Genomic DNA, 19,509 nt, shown 5'->3' on the forward strand with positions numbered 1-19,509 from the left:
TGTAATACTTTTGTTCGTTATTTATTTCCTATAATTTTTACATTATATGCAAATTATGTAATGTAATATATTCATAGTATTTACCATATTAGGTACAATTTATAGAAATCATCATGGGCAGTTTTCAGAATACACATGATAAAATAAGCCTGAAATTGAATACCTTAAAAAATAATGGCTGGCACAGAGCCAATTGGGTATTCCAGTTTGGAGAACTTCCCACCTTCCCTGTTCAATCATGCTTGATATAAAGTTAAATAAAGTTTTACCAGGAAGTGGCAATTGCTCCCTGGTTTTACTAAGAAAATAATAAACCCATACATTTAAAATTAGATCTACAAAAAACTGTACTGTATTGAGAAAAAAAATTGTTATTTTTATGCAGTTTAAAAAAAAAATTTTTAAAGATGTATTGTCCCCCTGAAAAAATAATTCTTAAAAAAAAATGTTTTGAATATTCCATTTTAATGTAACATAATAGTTATCCACTTTGACAAAAAATTGGGTCGAAAAAAATGTATTTACCTGAAAAAAATGTAATTTAAAGCACAAAATGGTCAAATTGGCTGCCAGCCAATGGATTTTTGGTTGAATTTCACCATTTATTTTGTCATTTTATAAGTGAAAACATGATTTTTTTCGATTTTTTTTTCTTTTGAAGCAATTAACTAGATTAAAACTACAATATAACATATTCAAAGTCTGATTTAATTAATCTTCATTTTTCATGTTTTTGGGGGACAATACATCTTTAAATCATTGCTATACAGTAGAACCCCTATTCCAGGGAATGTAAAAAGGGTTAAATCATTGCTATTTTGGGGAAGACCCAATTAAAGGGACAGTTTGTTGGGTCTCAAAGGTGTGTACCGTTGATAGGGGTTTACTGTACACCAATAAAATATTGAGCTAATCAAAGCCGTACTCCCCCAGATGATGATAAACATAGAAACAAAAATCATACATATATTTTGAAAGCCATTGTGTACTGTGATTAAAAGCAATTGAACAACTCCAATTATTAATAATTATAATATACTTAGGGGTATATTTTATAACAAGATACACATTAGATTATGAATTTAATATAAACAGATTTCAAACATAAAGATACATATACTGTACAGGTAGCTATTAAAAATCCAGTGTTAAAGAGACAGTAACAAAACTAATACTAAAAAAAAAAACCCTTAGTAAGTTGGGATAGAGTGTTTCTAATTATTAACCATGTTTCTGCACCTTTAATTTATAATTCACCTTTAATTGCACATTGTTATCAATCTGTTATTATAGGCCTATTTCACCTATTAGTTGAGGGAGATACAAAATAAAAAACGAAGAGTTATTGAAAATAGAAATCCAAAAGGCAAATAATATTTGTATTAGTAGCCTATACGAAACTATAATAATGTATAATAAATTTCAACATCATTCTCTTATGGCCAATATTAAAAATCAACTTTTTTCACACGACCAATGCAATCCACAATCAATACAAAAGAAGCAGAAAAAACCCATAGGAAAGCAAGGATATATGTAAATATAGAATATAATAAAGGTTGAATGAAATTACATATCAAATCAATACATATCAATATATTATACCAATTTACAAATCATCTAAAAATTGTATATGAAAACGTAATTCTTTAACTATATTTTTCATATTATATATCATTGTGCAGTTATAATAAAATCAAAGGGGAACTACAGCAGAGGGGAACTCCTTTGGGATACCTCTGTTCAGGGGGAACCCCTATTAAGGGGACACTTTCCTGTGAAATGAACAAAGGGCAATATCTTTTAACACTACATTCAACCCCTATTCAAGGGACACTCCTATTGAGAGGACACTTTCCTGTGAAATGAACAAAGGGCAATATTTTTTAACACTACAGCCAACCCCTATTCAAGGGACACTCCTATTGAGAGGACATTTTGATGGGAAATGAACGAGGGGGAAATATTTTTTAACACTACATTCAACCCCTATTCAAGGGACACTCCTATTGAGAGGACATTTTGATGGGAAATAAACAAAGGGGGAAATATCTTTTAACACCCCTAATGAAGGGGCACTTTTTTTGGGTCCCAAAGTGTCCCCTCAATAGGGGGTTCTAATGTACTCCATAACCTTGACTAGTACTTTCCATTTCATTGTTAATTTCTACTTTAAAAGGTGAGTAACGTTATAATTCCAAAAATGAGAGAGTTACTCTAAATGGTTTGATCTACAGTATAACCCCTTCTTAGGGACACTCCTATTAAAGGGACACTTTCCTCTGAAATAAACAAGGGGAGATATATGTTTTAACACTACGCTCAACCCTTTCTCATAAAAATAAATGAGGGGCAATATATGTTTTAGCACTACGACTAACCTCTATTCAGAAGGACACCCTTATATATAAAGTAGACACTTTTTTTGGTTCCAAAAGTGTCCCCTCAAACAGGGGTTCTATCGTACTATGTATTGGCCAGAAAACATTTGCACAGAACAGAATCCTATTATTAGGTAAAATCATGATTTTCATTATATGACAATATCTACAGTTATATTTATTTATAAACCATCAAGATTTCAGTAGTTTACCAGATAAAAATATGACAAAAAAACCAAACAAATAGAATGCTAAATTTAAAGAAAAGTGTATTTACATCAAATTAGATGTCTGAACAAAAAAAAAGATATTTCGGATATATATATTTATTTTTTGTCAATTACAACAAAAAGTATCTAACATTTAATATATATTACATAATAAGAATGTTTATTATATGAATGGTAACTAGTATTTCCATGGATACAACTACTAATATATCTACATTGTATACTTTACTTAATCACATTTTTGCTCTCATATTTAAAATAAAATTATTTTCACCTTTGTATACATTCTTTCAATTGTTTGTAGTTTGGCTAACAGTGATGACACTAGGCAAGAGTTTCTTCTGTTCAACAGGTTCTCCTTCTAGGCCTAGAGACTTCCGTGTAACATTTACATTGATATTACTTAAGTTAAACACACCAGCCTTGGAAAAGCAGGCTAGGAGATGTATTTGGTGGCTACTGTTACCAGATAGCTCCAACTGCTGAGATACTTGTCTCACCCATACAAAATCTGACGAGTTTGGGGGCTTGGGGGTGACGTAGTAGCCACTGGAAGTATCCATTCTAAAAAAATAAGTAACATTTGTATTAATTATTTAACACACAAAAGTGCAATTATTTCTCCCATTTCAATTAATGAGGGCACTATTGCATGGTAGCTGTCTATACAGTAACTGCTCCACTTAGCGCTCATAAATCCTAGAGCCACCTTTTTAATGGCCTAATCTTCAACATTTAATTAAAAACGGTTAATTAAGAATATAGAAAATATTTTAATTTGTTGAAAGCCGACTCTCTTCTGCAGGGTTAAAGAAAACCTTTCTACTCATAAGGATATTCTCTCATTAACTCATGGCAAATTCATTATTTGTATACTAAATCTTATTTAACTTAAGGAAAGCAGCAGATAAGATAAATACTTACGAAGGAGTGTTGTCCGGAGCCGTGTCCGTATCAACTTGTATTGACAGTGTCTTGTCAGTACAGTTGCATAGATGCAGTGTAACTGGAACTGTACATAGTCTAAAGAAAAATAAAAGACATTTAATTTCTAGTGTAATATATACATTGTCTTAGTTCACTCTGGGAGCCCAACATCTAAATTTAGTTTAGTTTAAGAAAAATGATTTACGGTACATCTTTGACACATCTAATTTGGTGTTGGGTACACTAAGACTTGTGTCAAACCATAACGGCCAATTTACACGGACGAGCGGTAAAGGTAAGTGGAAAACGCAAAAATAGAATCTATGTTTACATTTACACAGAACGCAATTTTAATGATCATTTCACGTTTCGACACTTTTATTCAGGTTCTTGATGCACGTAACTAAAGTTTTTTGTAATGTGTGCGACGCACAGATCAATTTGTTTACAAAGTGGAGCTTACGCATTGCATATTGGGAAACAGCGTTAAAGTATCGATTATGTGTGAAAACTCCCTATATTAGAACCAATTCAAAACAAAATTCTTTACTAACCGTTTTTTAGTGAAATCATGATCTTTATGGTCTGGATGTTGTAGGCTACATTTAATGAGCTGAATCATGACTGTAGAACTTGGTTCATCACTTTTATTTACATCAATATCTTTCAAAAACCGGACAGCTTTTTGTTCAACCATTCTCTGAACGAAGTAACAAACAAAAAAATGAAAGCACTCAGAAACTGAGTGAAGTACTTGGCAAAACATTGCCACAGAGGGCGCATGTTGATATTTCGGCCCATGTTAAAAGAATACACATTTTTTTTTTTATTTGTGAAGTCATTGATAAACCTATTTTCTTGAATTTCAATTAAGTATGTACACCGAAAAATTGTAGGCGCTATCGTGCTAACAAACAACCAAAGCAAGTACTATACGTAGAAGAATTCTATTTTACCAAGTAATGAATTTGCTACTAAGTGCCTAATCATAACGAAAATGTTTTTTAAAAACAGTATTAAGATGACAATCTGCATTAATGATTAATCCAAGACTAGAACTTGGACTCGTCTACTTGCTATCAAGGTGCTCTACCATTAGATCGCTCTGTTTATGTAATTAAACTGTTTAAACATTCATATACTTCAGCATTGTTAATATGAAGTTTAGACATTCTCTTTCAATTTCAAACTAATGACCTATAATACAACAGAGGTTAGCGCTGCAGTCTACACTATCTAACTTGATGTGACAAAATGCCCATATATGGACATGATGATGTCATATCACTACCATATTTTGGCATGTCACTACCATATTTGGGCACATAACACTTTTTTTTCAAACTAGTTTAGTAGTTAGACAGAGCTTTACAAATTAAATTTTTAAAATAAATAAGAATTTAAAAGAATATGCACCTGTGCGGTTGGAATTGTTGATATTTGCTGATCGAGCATCGTCATAGTAACATGATGTTGCCCAACATACTTATGACTCACACCAGTTTCGTCAACAACAAACGCCTGTGAATGAAATAAAGTCAAACAATGTTGGTTTAAATGCATTTCTAAAGCTGTCTACACTATCAAACTGGTTTGACAAAAAAGTGTGATGTGCTCATATAATGGTAGTGATATGACATCATCATGGTGATGTGCTCATATAATGGTAGTGATATGACATCATCATGTCCATATATGGGCACATCACATTTTTTTGTCACTTAAAGTTTGATAGTGTAAACTTTAAATTAGAGTTAAGTTGGACAAAATTCCAAGTGCCAACATACCTTCCATAGCACCAATAAGGTCAAATCTACCTCTAGAGCACCCTCTAGTGACTGCTTTACGGACATACTTTTTGTATTGTTTGACGTTCGAGAAAATTCTTGGGGTGGGGGTTCAATTTCTTTTAACTTGAATTTCGAACGGAAGAAAAAGTCTGAGCATGGACTCTCATAACTAACAATCTGAAATCACAACAGAAAATATAATTTACAAACAACAACAAACTATTTTATTTGTACAGCTCATGAATATGTATATTTCAGGCCTAATACTAATTAATATTCATGAGTAAAATCCATGTTGTACATTTAGCAGCTAAGCAATCTGATTAAGTTATCAATTGGTATTGCCACCTGATTCCCAGTGCTGTATCTCCATAATACTATCTATTTCTGAAGTATCATAGGAATATTTGGTAATACAGCATCTCATTTAGATCACATGTTGTGGCTGTATCAACTCATGTAAGGTTAGGTTAAGGGTTAGCTTACTACTATTTACATGTGAAACACATGTGATGTTGTATTGCCAAATATTCCTATGATACAATACAGAGAATCGGCTGGCATTACTTTAATTCATGTTAGAGAAAGGAAACATAAAAACCATTACATAATAACTGCTTATTCAAGAAAGAACTGAAAAAAAAAACATTTTTTTTTAAAATAAACTGCATCTAAAGACGGTCTACTGTCTGCTTGTAACAAGGGCCTTCGTAGGGGTTTGACGTCAGAAAGTGAGGGGGCCTACCCTGTGGCTTCTTATTGCAAGTGCTTACCTTTTCTTTGCCTAGTACTCCGTCGGTGAACACCACCTGATTGCTATCTGATGTACAGATTTGCTTACAATGCTGGGCTTTGAGGCAACAGATCACAGACTCACCACCACTGATTTTAAATTCTAAGAGTAATATAAAATGATTTGATTAGTAAGTTAAACATATTGATTACTATATTTACCATCCTTAAAAAAAAATTGGGCAAAATTTAGGAGTGGGTCTACACCAAAGGAAAAAACATTGGATAATATCTTCATAGATTCTCCATTGTAGGCTTATACCCAGCAAGTTGGCCTATATACCAGGGGCGAATCCAGGATTTTTTAAATGGAGCGCTAACATATATTAATAATCTGCCAAAAATATATATCAAAAAGTAGTTTAATTTCTTATTAGCTGTCAGAAAGTGGGGGCGCTACCCCTAGATCCACCCCTGAAAACCATTTAATATTTCAACAATCACCTTGTTTATCTTTGGTAGCTATATGCTCCAGTGCCCATGTTTTACTCACACAAGTAACTTGTTCTAAACTAAATTCTGTGATATTTCTATCATGCACCTGAAATTGAAAAAAAAAAATACACACTAGAAATTACTAGTTTATTTTAAAATTTCCTTTCTTAAGTTTTTTTCAAAAAGTCTGTTGTAAGACATGTATTTCTTTCGAGAGACACGCTATTTTAAAAATTTATTCTGTATTCTGAATTGCTATTGACAGGCACATGTATTAATAGAGGCACCTCTATTAGCATTGAGACACCTGTATTAGCATTGACAGACACCTGTATTAGCATTGTCAGACACCTGTATTAGCATTGAGAGACACCTGTATTAGCATTGAGACACCTGTATTACATATGGATTACAAGAGTGAGAGCCACCTATAAAGGCATCTGTATTGTCCTTTATAGCCATTGAGAGACATATATCTACATAATTATTGTTACCTGGTTCATGTTTTCACCTTGTAGACTGACTACAAGACTTTGATTGCGCTGGTTGTGTTCTGGTATATGCCCTCTAGTGGCTGTAGCCTTCAAACACAAAGAGTGTGTTGTGTTTAACACGGCTGAATGCCGCAATACCCGATGTCTAGGTGACAAACAAGAAAAGATGAATGACGATTTTACTTTTAATAGAAAATGGTAGTCGATTGTTTTATACAAGTTTACAGGTGGCAAAGAAAGTGTATTGGGAGGGATATAATGTAAGGCTGACTAGGATTTCAGGTGCTTGGGCCAAATTGCTTGTATCCTTTAAGCAAGAAATGTTAAGCTCTGTCTACACTATCAAACTAGTTTGAAAAAATGTGATGTGCCAAAATATGGTAGTGATATGCCCACATATGGTAGTGATATGACATCATTATGTCCATATGTGGGCACATCACATAAAGTTTGATAATGTAGACAGAGCTTTACCTTCATCATCTCATACCCCACCACTGTCAGATGAGATGCAAAGCTGTTTCATGTACATACAATGCACATATGCAAACCTGGTAACCTCTTTGAAAAGAGTAGGAAATTATCTCCCAATTTGCTGATTCATAGAGGACTTTAAACCATTTAAACTGAAGACGATTAATATTACATTTTTACAGTAATTCTATTTACCTTAACTTAAAATTCTCTTCAGTTGATTCATAATAAAATAAAATATCCACATCATGTATTCCAGCTTTTTCCGGTCCGCGGATCCACATTGGAATTGAAGCCGAACATCCAGGCTTTAAGAGTCCATTGGGAAGAGGCACTTCCACAACACATGATAAATTCTGAACATTAACAACATGCTCATCAACATCCTCCCTATCTCCTAATGGAATAGTCCTATATAATGGTCCTGATTGGATATCAGTGTTGTTGGGAGATCTGAATGCAAAACACTGGGGTTGTTTTGATGCTATGTAAAGTTTGTGTAAGGAGTAATCTCCTTTGTTTGATACTTCTAAAATTGTCTGTCCAATCTCTCCACATAATAAAGAATATGGAAAATCTACAAAACATGCCTGAAAGTAAAAAAAAAAAATAGTATCAAACGTCAATAATCAATGAATAGCAAAGTTCCAGCTACTTATGCAGTCTGGAACACATCTTAAAATTTGGTTTGAGTATAAAAAAAATTGTATACATGCATATTCAAGATCCCAATCATTTTTGTTACTTAATTTAACAGAAACATATATGTGATCACCTCTAATAGTGGCATTGGTGGCGCTATTATCGGATCCAACCTTCGATCAGGACCGTAAGTCACAATCCTCTTCTCCATTAGCGTGCCATTAAGTCGCGGACCTTGTACATCCACATCTTGCCTGCCACGAACTGACACGGTGGACGATCCAGTTTTCTTGGAATGCTTTAGAGACGGACTATCTGTAATTTCCATGTTCGTTGACGGTGGCACTGTGCTAGTCGATTGCAAGGGAGCGCTGAGACTGTACACAATTCCCATAATGCTTAGTTCACCCGTGTTCTCGGGTGTTAAAGATAATTGCACCTTCAGACAAAAATATTTATTTTTAAGCACCTAACTTCTTTACTATAGTATTAATATTTACTTTTATATTTAATTTTTTTTCATCCTTACACAAGAGGTATCAAGATGAATGACCAGAATTTGAAAAGAGGAGGGGGAGGGTTGGCAGTGTTGGAGGTTGAGGTGGTGGTCAGGTAAAAAAAAAGAATAATAATTTCTAAAAAATAAAAAACTTTTATTCTAAACAAAATGAAATACTCACTGCTTTAATTTCATTTGCTTTTAGTTCAAATTCTGGAATTATTTGGGAACGAATCATTTCGTTTGCGATATTCATCTGTAAAAAATGATAATTTATTAATGAATGAGAATTTTTTATATTGTAAGACATGCAGTCACATAAAATGCATAAAGGCAAATTTACACAGACCACCGGTAATGGTAGACAGAAAACCCGCATATAATCTGTATTTGTCCTGATCATTTTTCCGCTCAACCGCCCATCCACTCCGCATTTTGTGTAAATAGTCATAAGAAGAAACATTACTGTTTACTGCTTGCCATTACTGCTTATCAGTGTAAACTGGACTTTTACCATAAAATATTTTATAAGATCTATCTAATGTATAATCTTGAACCGCAAGACCTGTGTTTATCTTTTTAATTATCCTGAAATATAGTATCTTTTAAGTGTTTAGATTTTGGCAAAATGTGTTTATACTGTTGATGATAGTATAAGTAAATAAATAAATAAATTCATAAAGTAACCTATTACAATGGTTTTAAAATAACAAGCATGTATTATGGAAAATCAATTACCTTTGGACTTACGCATATATTTTCGTTTGAAATCACTGTCGGTGGTTTCTCTGGAGTTTCATTGTTAACCTTTTCATAGTCCAACGGCGTGAACCTCCAAAGAAGAGACAGATCACACAACATCAGAGGTACTTTCAATGGATTTGTCAGAACTAACTCAACAGTGATTGGTTCTAAAGAAAAAATAATAATTTAAATATTAAAATATGATAATATATGCAGAAATTTAGAATGCATCAAAACATTATTAACAGATTATAACATAAAATAAATAAGTGCTATTTATTGATAATGTATGCGTTCAGTGGTTTTAATAGTCTATTTATAGAACAAGTTAATGCACACACTGTTCACATGGATTCGCAGTTGTTTTTTTGACATCAGAGAGAGTTTCAACAATTTTTTTTTTTATTCAACTTCTGACTAAGATGTACATCCAAAGGGATAGACAATAGTGAAGGATGGGACCAACAGGTGGTAAACACCTCTAAAACGGTCCAGTCCCAATTGCACAGTGGCTGTTTGACAGTGGCTGTGTGTCTACTAGTATACTGGAGTAACCCCTACTCGTCTTGAAAGATGTACTACTCAGCTGTAGGTTCTTTAAAGTTCACATGAGCTAGTGTACACTGGACCTACGGTTTCATAGTCCTTATCCGAAAAGGCTCATTCTACCACCAGAAACATGAAGCGAGTGAGCTTTGAACCATTGCTAATGTTATGGCTACATAATTATGGTTCCACAAACAAATATCAATTTATCAGTCTAACCTCGAATCACAGCAACTGGACGTTGGCTGTTATTTGTTCTAGAATGCAATAGCTTCTGTGAAGGTCTTAATGTAGACAGTGCTGATTTATTGGCAACTTTCACAACCATTTCCTCTAACTCGAACCATTTGTCATTCTCAGCCGAGTCGTACAGCTGATCAAAGGATACAGAAGTGGCTGCTATTTTGTTGTCTATAAAAAACAACATTAAAAATTAGTTGGTAAAAGAAATAAAGTAGAAGCCCTATTAAGTAGACACCTTCGGGACTCAAACAAGAATAGGAGTGCCTTTGTAAAATGGGTGTTCTCTTAAAAGGGGTGTCCTCTTAATATGAGGCCATATATTGAAATATGTATAATTATTACCCCTTGTTTGTGTCATAGGAATGTGTCTCCTTTAATAGGTGTGTTTTCTGAATAGTGGTGTAAATCATCCATTCAAATATGCCAGTGCAGTCATCATGCATTACTAACGCTCTGTCTACACTATCAAACTGTATGTGACAAAAAAATGTGATGTGCCCATATATGGACATGATGATGTCATATCACTACCATATTTGGGCATATTATTACCACATTTAGGCACATCACATGTTTACCTGGTAATGTAGGTTGTTCAGCATTTGCCAGAAGCACCTTGGTAGCCACTTTGTTTATGATTGGTAGGGGTAGCTGAGGTAAGTTTGGCTCTATAGGTTTACCTTCCTGTGCTGCTATCGTCATTTGTTGCTAGATTAAAAACATTCAAGCTAGGTTAATAAACTATAATACAATCATTTACAATAATAATGAATTAATAATGTTATATAATATGTTTTAAATATGTGTTAAGCTCTGTCTACACTATCAAACTAGTTTGACAGAAAAAGAGTGATCTGCCCAAATATGGTAGTGATATGCCCAAACATAGTAGTGATATGACATCATTATGTCCATATATGGGCACATCACATTTTGTTTTTGTAACATAAAGTTGGATAGTGTAGACAGAGCTAGGCATGTATATATATTAAGTATGTCACAGTGGCAATAGGTGTATGCAGTTATGACATAACTGAAAAAACATACATAATATTTGATATTGTTTATTAGTAGTATAGTTTTATTGTTTACCAATTACTGTGTACATTAAAAATCCACAGCATTTTACTGTACTAAAAATTGTGCTGTAACACACTCCATAACACATTTATTACCTGAAAAACGAAGAGGTATTCTCTCAGAAATGCAGCCTGTTGGACAGCTGGTTGTCGACTGTCGTACGTCAATAGATGTTTGAATGCCGCACTTGCATTCTCCAACTGTTTTAAATTGAACGACTGTCGACCAATGGTAAAGTTGATGTGATCCTATTATTAGAAAACATCAAAATTATATTGAAAACATCAAAATATTATTAATGTACCATATATCTTCTGGTATAATCCCATCCCCTAGAACACGAAACTGGGCCGACTTTGGAGGGTTGGACTATACCCCAGGGAAACCCTGGTTCAGGAAAAAAAATGATTGGTAAGCATTTCTTGTAAAAACTCATCTAAACTAGCTAGAGAGAGGCCCATATCCACACCAAAAGTCAATACTGGGATTATACCCAAGGATATACGGTGATGTAAAAATATTGTAATAAGCATATTGTTAGAATATAGACCTTTGAATTAAAAAATTAAACTTTGGCCCAAAAGCTAAAGATTACAAAAGTGGTTTATGAGCATGGATATAAACTGGCTTCTTAGATTTAAAATGCATATACAGTATATGCATATTTTTTTCTTTTATTTTTCAGGGACAATGTACATTTTCTTAATGGTAATAATATATTGTATTGTAGGGGCCCTCATGAGACAAGCTATTACTTTTAGTGCGGGCCCTAGTTGCTGTTGTCATAATAATAACTGAATAAATGTGTATATGAATATTTTACCTCTGATAAGATCCATCCTTTTCCTTTATAAACTTGAAGCGCTTGACAATAACATCTTAAAGCATGTTTTCTCTATTTAAAAAAATGCAGTTTATTTACTGTCAATACTAGAGAATAACCTATGAATATTCATTAATGGCCATTATGACACCTATTTACTAGAGTATAGAATGTCTCTTTATATAGGCATATCTATTGAATTTAAAGTCTCTTCACCTTTTGTTCATTGGCTACAATAGTATTGCTCAATAAATGTATTGGTAACCAAATAGTCTTGCGATTTATTGCAATACATTTTCTGAATTATTTAACATTGTTGTAAATGGCAGAACGTTATGCTCAGTCATTTATAAAATCTTTTAAAATGTTCTCAAGTCAAATAAATAATATAGTTGGAGGTCATGGGTTCGAGACCCACCTAAGAATTACTTATTCAATATGTAAATAAATTTAAATTATGACAAAGTATGCCAAACGTCTGAGTTCACAGTAAACAATTAATCATCCCATTGAATTATGGTTAAGAAATTAAATTTCACCATTTACACATAATGATTTGCATACCTGTCCTGCCTTGCTATACCTATGGCCTGCCAGTATCATGTGGAAAGCGTATTTACGAGCCATCGGCGTCTTCATGTTGATAAAGCAATGTGCACCCTGTTCTAAAAATAATGCACTTCGCAAATCTGAATCCTACAATTAAAGCAAGAATTTCAATTTAGGTATGTGTACGTAAACATAAAGCTCTGTCTACACTATCAAACTTTATGTGACGAAAAATGTGATGTGCCCATATATGGACATGATGATTTCATACCACTACCATATTTGGGCACATAACATTTTTTTATCACATAAAGTTTGATAGTGTAGACAGAGCTTAAGAATTTTAACACATAATGTTGTAACAAACAGCTCTGCTAAAACTAGATATTCTAGGGGCAATTTACACAGACGAGTGGTGACGATAATAAGCTAGTGAAGAGCTACAAGGTTTTACGCTTACCGTTACCGCTCGTCTGTGTAAATTGGCCTTTATGCTGACCAAAAAAGTCAGTAAATAATCACTATTATGATAATTATATTATAACATAATTATAGTCATATATTTTTGAATTACCTCTCCAGTCATTCTTATAAATTCCATGGCAGCTTCACCATACATGCCCCTTGCCTTTAGTGTTTCTGTACTTAAGAGAATTGCCCGTGTTGCGAAGCTAGGTTTTCTAAAATGACAAGGGAACAAAAACATAATATTATTATCATAGTTAGTGACATTATCAGGGTTTGTAGGTAAATAGGAAGTGTAATACTAAAGCAAGACACAAGAACAATGATATAAAAAACAATTTAAAAACCCCTCATTCCTGGGCTTGACTTCCATTCATTTAGATAGACAAACATATAAAATACTGAATATCCAATGTATCTAGATTTCTTCAGTACCATAGGTACAATTGGGAATACAGCATCATATGTGTTTCACATGTTTTGCCTAGTATCATAGATAACCTAATCTTACATGATACAGGCACCACATGTGATACAAATTAGATGCTGTATTACCATATATTCCTACGATACTGGGCAATATTGTAGTATAAGGAGATACAGCACTGAGAATCAAGTAAATATTGTCACTTACTTGCACGTATGGGCATACATTGATACAGCACTATCCATGTAATGCGATGGATATACCTTGTTAAAACTACCAACCATAAATGCAGACGTAGCTGCCATTTCCTAGGAAAAAAGATTTTAAAATAGATAAAGACACCATCAAACTGTATGTGACAAGAAATGTAATGTCATATCTCGTTTGATAGTGTAAACAGAGCTTAACATAAGTATTATTACCAGCCTTTGTTACACAATTATCTAGGCATGTTTGATAATAATCCCATCCCCTAATTTTGTGTAAATTTAGATAGGCCTACTGCAAATTCACAATGCAATCCCAGTGTAATCCCATCCTCAAATTTCATACCCAGGCATCATAGGGTAATAACAAAAATATTTGTTAAAAATAACAAAACTCACTAGAGCTCCGGCACAATGCATGTACGCATGATCATTATTGAAGTCCCGTTTTGCTGTATGGAATGATGTATACGCTAGCTCGTACATTTGAACTAGAAACGCCAGATCTCCAAGACGACGCATTTGTAATTCTGGCGATTCACGCAAGTACCTAGAAAAAATGGTACAATGATTAAAATTAAATGTAAACAAACTAAAATAAAAAAAATAAATTGTAGAAATAACGAATTGTTTTAATTACGAGTATTATGTTGGGATAGTGATTTTGAAACACATTTACAATTTTATTTTATTATTTATTCCATTCAGTGAAACATAAAAAGGGAACACTGAGGAGAAGAGATGTCAAAGACAACTATCTCCAAAGGACAAGTTTCTTCAACTCCAGACAAACAATTTCTATATATCTATATTTTTTTGTAAATCCCAAGAAATTCAGTTGTTCTTTTTAATTTGTAGATATTTAAATAAATAAATAAATAAAAATAAAATAAAGAATTAAATGTACAATATTAAAATCAAATTTGTAATATATACTTTATCAGCAATAATACTATTAAAGTTAACCCTCCCAATGCAATGGAGAGAGTTGTAGTTTTGGGAAAGTTAACTGTATACATACTTTCCGCCCATGTCAACTTGTGTTTTGTTAGCCTTATCTGAATTTCTCTTGCCGCCAAACCAATTCTTAGTTGCGCTAATAAAACTCCTAGAAATTCCTTTTCTGGAAGCCAACTGAAAAAAAGCCAAAAAATACTTATATTCTATAAGGAAAAGTGTATATTTTCTTACTTGGCAGTGTAAAATAGTTAACAAATCATGGAATCATGCTAATGGGTGCTATAGAAAGATATGGTGAACTTGCACCATCAATTAGTATACATAAATTTATATAGTCCTGTTATATTAATAACACTTTGTGTACAGGTACCATTTGGTAGCAGCACTCAACACAAAGGGACCTTTAGGGGAGTAGAATGTTGTGGTATGTGTCATTGGATTCCCGTGTCATTCACACCTGTGTGCAATTCAGCCCAGTAGGCTGCAAGTCGCAGGGAATTCCCCTATTTACATTTATGCATGGTACTGAGAAGAAGATTTTATTTGTATTTCAACCTTTTTATCATATTTTAATGTTAAATATACATGACAAGCAAGACAATTTTTCTTGACGGAATAAAATAATTGAGTTGAATTTGCAACAACTTGCAAAGACATACCTGCTCACTCAATGTACGAATCATCTTCTCAATATACGGCAACAATCCGCGCACAACAAACTCATGGATGAATATTCGTAATCGATCGTGATCACTCAACGTAAGACAGGCGCCATGCACGCCAACAAGTTTATTTAAAACAATGTCCTTATTGTTTCCATCTGTTGCATCCATGTTGTCTTCGGTGATAATTGTTTGCGATTCGTTTGTTTCGTGGCCGACTGCTAACGGGTGCGAGACGACCTCGTTTGGCTGGGAGAGTGGATGTGAAGGATTTGTGTCGGGCATTGGGCCATTTGGACTATCTGAAAATTTGATTTTTAATCATGATACTATATATAAAGTATTATATAATCATAGTAAATACAATTATTTTAGTAAGATTAGCTGTATTAGTTTCAATAATGGGAAAAAAACAATAATATATATATAATATAATTAAAGACATTATTGAGGATCCTGTAAAAGAAGAAAACAAGTTTTCGATGCTTACCATCATCCCCTGGAAATGGTTCCCCAGGCTGGGTAGGATCATTCATGTGTTCCGGATCAGCTTCTGTCACTTTGTCTGGAAAGCCTCCGCTATCAACGTTGGGAGATATATCCATCTCTACCTGATCCTAAGGTTTAAGATACAAATGAATTATTTAATACTACAAGAACCAATATAAAAGTTATTATAATTAAATCTTATTTAGTTGATGGGAGAGGGGGGGGGGAGTAAATCTCTATACAATCAATGAAAAAAAACATTGAACATTATTATTCTCAACTAGGAATACTTACGGCACCAGTATCTACTGAATTATTAGTCATAAATTGGCTCCATGGATCCGGCATATTTGCTGTGTACTCATTCCCGATGGAAGCAACCTCGGCGGCTTGTAAGGATCTTGAGTTTATTCTTAGCAAGTGGCAGGCGTGAGAGCCATAAGTGGACTTCATACTTTGATAGACAGCTTCAGCTCTGTTAGAAATATTTATAAAAAAGGAATACTTATTACCAAACAAATAGTGAAGATTTGTAAAGCTCTGTCTACACTATCAAACTAATATGGTAGGGAATGTATAATCAGAAAAGGAATGGATAGAGGGATGAAATAGAATGCCTGGAATAAGAGGAACAGGAAAAGAGAATGCTACACACACTATCTTCTCTCTTTCAGTGTTCAACAGAGTGTCAAATAGTAATTACTGGATCTAGGAAGTAAACCTATAAATGAACCAACTATGGCTTTAAACATTTGTTTGTATCTTGGACATATTTCAATGAAATTAGCAGAATATAAAAAAATAAATTATTATTATTAATCAAATACATCAGGGTACTCTTACTTTTCCTCTTCTCCTTCTGTGTTATCATGTAACAAGATGTAGTACTTGAAGATGTTTGGACAAAGCCACTTAGGGTTGTTGATCCCACTACTATGCTGCAGCTGATGCTGTTGCTGGTTTAGCTTAGAAAACTGATCAATAGGGTCTGCATGGTTGGAGGATACAACAAGCATACCTGACATGGCAGTTAAGGGTAAATATACAAAGCAACAAGCTATGTATATGTTCATGATTAGTACATCCTTGGTTACATAATTACTGGCACAGAATAAACAAATTGTCTGTACCATATCTTCACATATAACCAGTATCATTAGACAAACTCTGTGATACAGTGTGACATACGTATAACCTGTATTATTTTTAAGTTAGGCTTATGGCCTATGATACATATGTGATACTGTATCACAGAATCTGCCATGATACTTTACAAATTATTTATACAAAAAAAACAATGAGTTAGGATAAATTTATAACGAGGTCCTTAGATCTGAAGGATACGTACATAATATAGTATATGTAAGAATCTGTACAAATTTTACATACAGTAGAACACCTTCTTTAGGACAAACATATTTAGGGGACACTCATATTCAGGGGACACTTATATTCAGGGACACTTATATTCAGGGACACTCATATTCAGGGGACACTTATATTCAGGGACACTCATATTCAGGGACACCCTATTAAGGGGACACTTTTCCTGTTAAACGACCAAGTGGCAATACCTTTATATTTTTCAACACTATGTTCAACCCTATTCAGGGGAAACCATTATTAAGAGGATACTCTGTCCCAAAGGGGTTCGCATAACAGGGAATCAAAAGTATTGTATATTTTGATTTCTGAAGGATACAAGCAATAAAGTGACGAATAAATTCATGTTCAGATGGAAGTGTAACTTGCAGGAAGTGCTCTCTGTATGCTTCAAACCATGGAGTTGAACCTGAAAGAAAAACAATTGAATTTGACCATTGAATCATTATCGTTTTGGAAAGTAAAACCAAAACTAAATCAAGTAAACATGTTACTATTCAAAGAAGTCCTAAAGAAGGTAACTATGAAACAATGACACAGTTATGTTCACCTGATTTTTCTGTGCCTGGCCTAAAAATAATTATTTTCATTAATTGCTAAGAGCTGCTCTTTAGAGGGAGTAAATATAAATAGCAACCAGCAAAATGCACTAAACAATTCAAATTGTTTTTGTAATTAGACTTCATTGTTTAAAAAAATAGTTTTTATTATTATCTACCCATTGTATATAACATGACTGTGTCAAACCACATAACACTCTTAATACTGTATAACCCTTTTTTCACTCTTATACAATTTTTTTTTCAATCTTACTTAGACAACCCTTTTTTATTCTTAGACAACTTCTATCACTCTTATACCACCCCTTTTCACTCTTATACAATCATCTTTTCACTCTTATACAACCCCTTTTCCACTCTTATACAACCCCTTTTTCACTCTTATACAACACTTTTTTCACTCTAAATACAACCCTTTTTTCACTCTTATAAAACCCTTTTTCTCTTGTATACAATCTTTTTTTCACTCTTATACAATCTTTTTTTCACTATACAACCCTTTTTTTCACACTTATACAATCTTTTTTTCACTATACAACCCTTTTTTCACTCTTATACAATCTTTTTTTCACTCTTGTACAACTTTTTTTCACTATACAACCCTTTTTTCACTCTTGTACAACCATTTTTTCACTATACAACCATTTTTTCACTATACAACCCTTTTTTCACTCTTATAAAACCCTTCTTCACTCGTATAAAACCCTTTTTTTACTAAGATTCTTTTTTAAAACTTACTACTAAGCTGTAGATTGTAATTTCCAGCTGTGATGATGCTTTTGGAGGCTTCAGCGTTTGGGTGTATACTTCCGACTACATCATTGAGCATTTTTCTGACGATCGCAGAAGATGGAGGCTGACTGTTCATATCATTTAGAATGATACGCATGTTGCGAATCGAGTTCACCTGCCCTTGTGGATCTCGAATATGAGCTGAAAATGTGAGGCAGTTATATTAAAATAATAATAACACATGATTTTAATCTAATTTTTACAGTATGTCGCAAAACTGTGAAGTTGGTTTGGAAAACAACATAAACATAATAATGTACTGTACTTCTACTAGTGTACATACTACTTAAGACAGATTGTGTATTTCTAACGGAAACTATATTAGTACCGATTCTCTTTGCCTTTGTGTTCATAGGGAAAATTGTAATTAATTTATTGTTTTTCATTAGCCTCATTAAATATACATTCAATACAATAGGTCTACTGTACACTGTGTGAGATACTCTTTTTTTCTAATCTTTAAATTTATTCTAGTAGGCCTAAGTAGTAGGATAACTACTATAGTATGTCTAATTAATAGTCAAAATGGATGCAAACAACTATTAATGATGATAGACAAAATAATTAACAAAACATAATTTAAGGTACAGTACTCCATCCATTTACCTTCGGTCGTGAGCCTACAGAAGGGCCGTGCCATTTCCACAAATGTCAGGTTGTTCTTCTGTGCAATGACCTCAGCGTCGTGGCTACATAAAACAGCCACCATAGGCCCAAATGAATTCTGAATGAATTCCCGCGCACTCTGTGCGCATTGGGCCATTGTAAATATAAAGTTAAGACAATATTTTAGAAATAAAACAAATTAAAAGTGTATTTTCATTATTAAAAACTTCCGACTATACTGCACCAAGCATCCAGAAACGTATTCTTTTTACAGTACCTCAGCCATCAACGTTCGGACCTGCCCACTCAC

At 33.4% G+C, this 19,509-nt stretch overlaps 1 protein-coding gene across 2 annotated transcripts; it reads right to left on the bottom strand.

Annotated features, from left to right (window-relative positions):
* Position 1: 1 nt before the first annotated feature.
* LOC144850651 (trafficking protein particle complex subunit 8-like) lies at positions 2 to 19,489 on the bottom strand. 2 transcript variants are annotated; one of them, XM_078708000.1, is made up of 28 exons: positions 19,200 to 19,489; positions 18,540 to 18,734; positions 17,561 to 17,650; positions 16,702 to 16,876; positions 16,153 to 16,333; positions 15,860 to 15,986; positions 15,367 to 15,671; positions 14,769 to 14,881; positions 14,147 to 14,297; positions 13,749 to 13,849; positions 13,224 to 13,329; positions 12,665 to 12,796; positions 12,101 to 12,172; positions 11,373 to 11,525; positions 10,776 to 10,905; positions 10,174 to 10,365; positions 9,415 to 9,575; positions 8,846 to 8,920; positions 8,299 to 8,604; positions 7,719 to 8,113; positions 7,050 to 7,194; positions 6,565 to 6,661; positions 6,102 to 6,223; positions 5,326 to 5,505; positions 4,955 to 5,059; positions 4,093 to 4,238; positions 3,536 to 3,634; positions 2 to 3,175 (listed from the first exon to the last, which is right to left on the bottom strand). In XM_078708000.1, exons 1-28 carry the CDS (start codon positions 19,354 to 19,356, stop codon positions 2,902 to 2,904), a joined length of 4,485 nt encoding a protein of 1,494 aa, XP_078564126.1. In that variant the 5' UTR covers positions 19,357 to 19,489; the 3' UTR covers positions 2 to 2,901. The 2 variants fall into 2 exon arrangements, with proteins under 2 accessions (XP_078564126.1, XP_078564124.1); XM_078707998.1 differs by having other exon boundaries at positions 9,403 to 9,575.
* Between the last annotated feature and the right edge of the window lie 20 nt (positions 19,490 to 19,509).

This window comes from Antedon bifida, chromosome 8 (genome assembly GCF_963402885.1).
Source record: "Antedon bifida chromosome 8, ecAntBifi1.1, whole genome shotgun sequence".
In the NCBI taxonomy this organism is placed as follows: domain Eukaryota; kingdom Metazoa; phylum Echinodermata; class Crinoidea; order Comatulida; family Antedonidae; genus Antedon; species Antedon bifida.

Bases quoted from the DNA above. Each gene is read 5' to 3' on its own strand.
- LOC144850651 (XM_078707998.1), bottom strand. From the start codon at position 19,356: ATGGCCCAATGCGCACAGAGTGCGCGGGAATTCATTCAGAATTCATTT. The intron at 15,987-16,152 runs GTAAGTATTCCT...CTTAAACCTTAG, and splicing joins ATTCAGTAGATACTGGTGCC to GATCAGGTAGAGATGGATAT. The intron at 7,195-7,718 runs GTAAATAGAATT...TTTGTCACCTAG, and splicing joins GAAGAGAATTTTAAGTTAAG to ACATCGGGTATTGCGGCATT.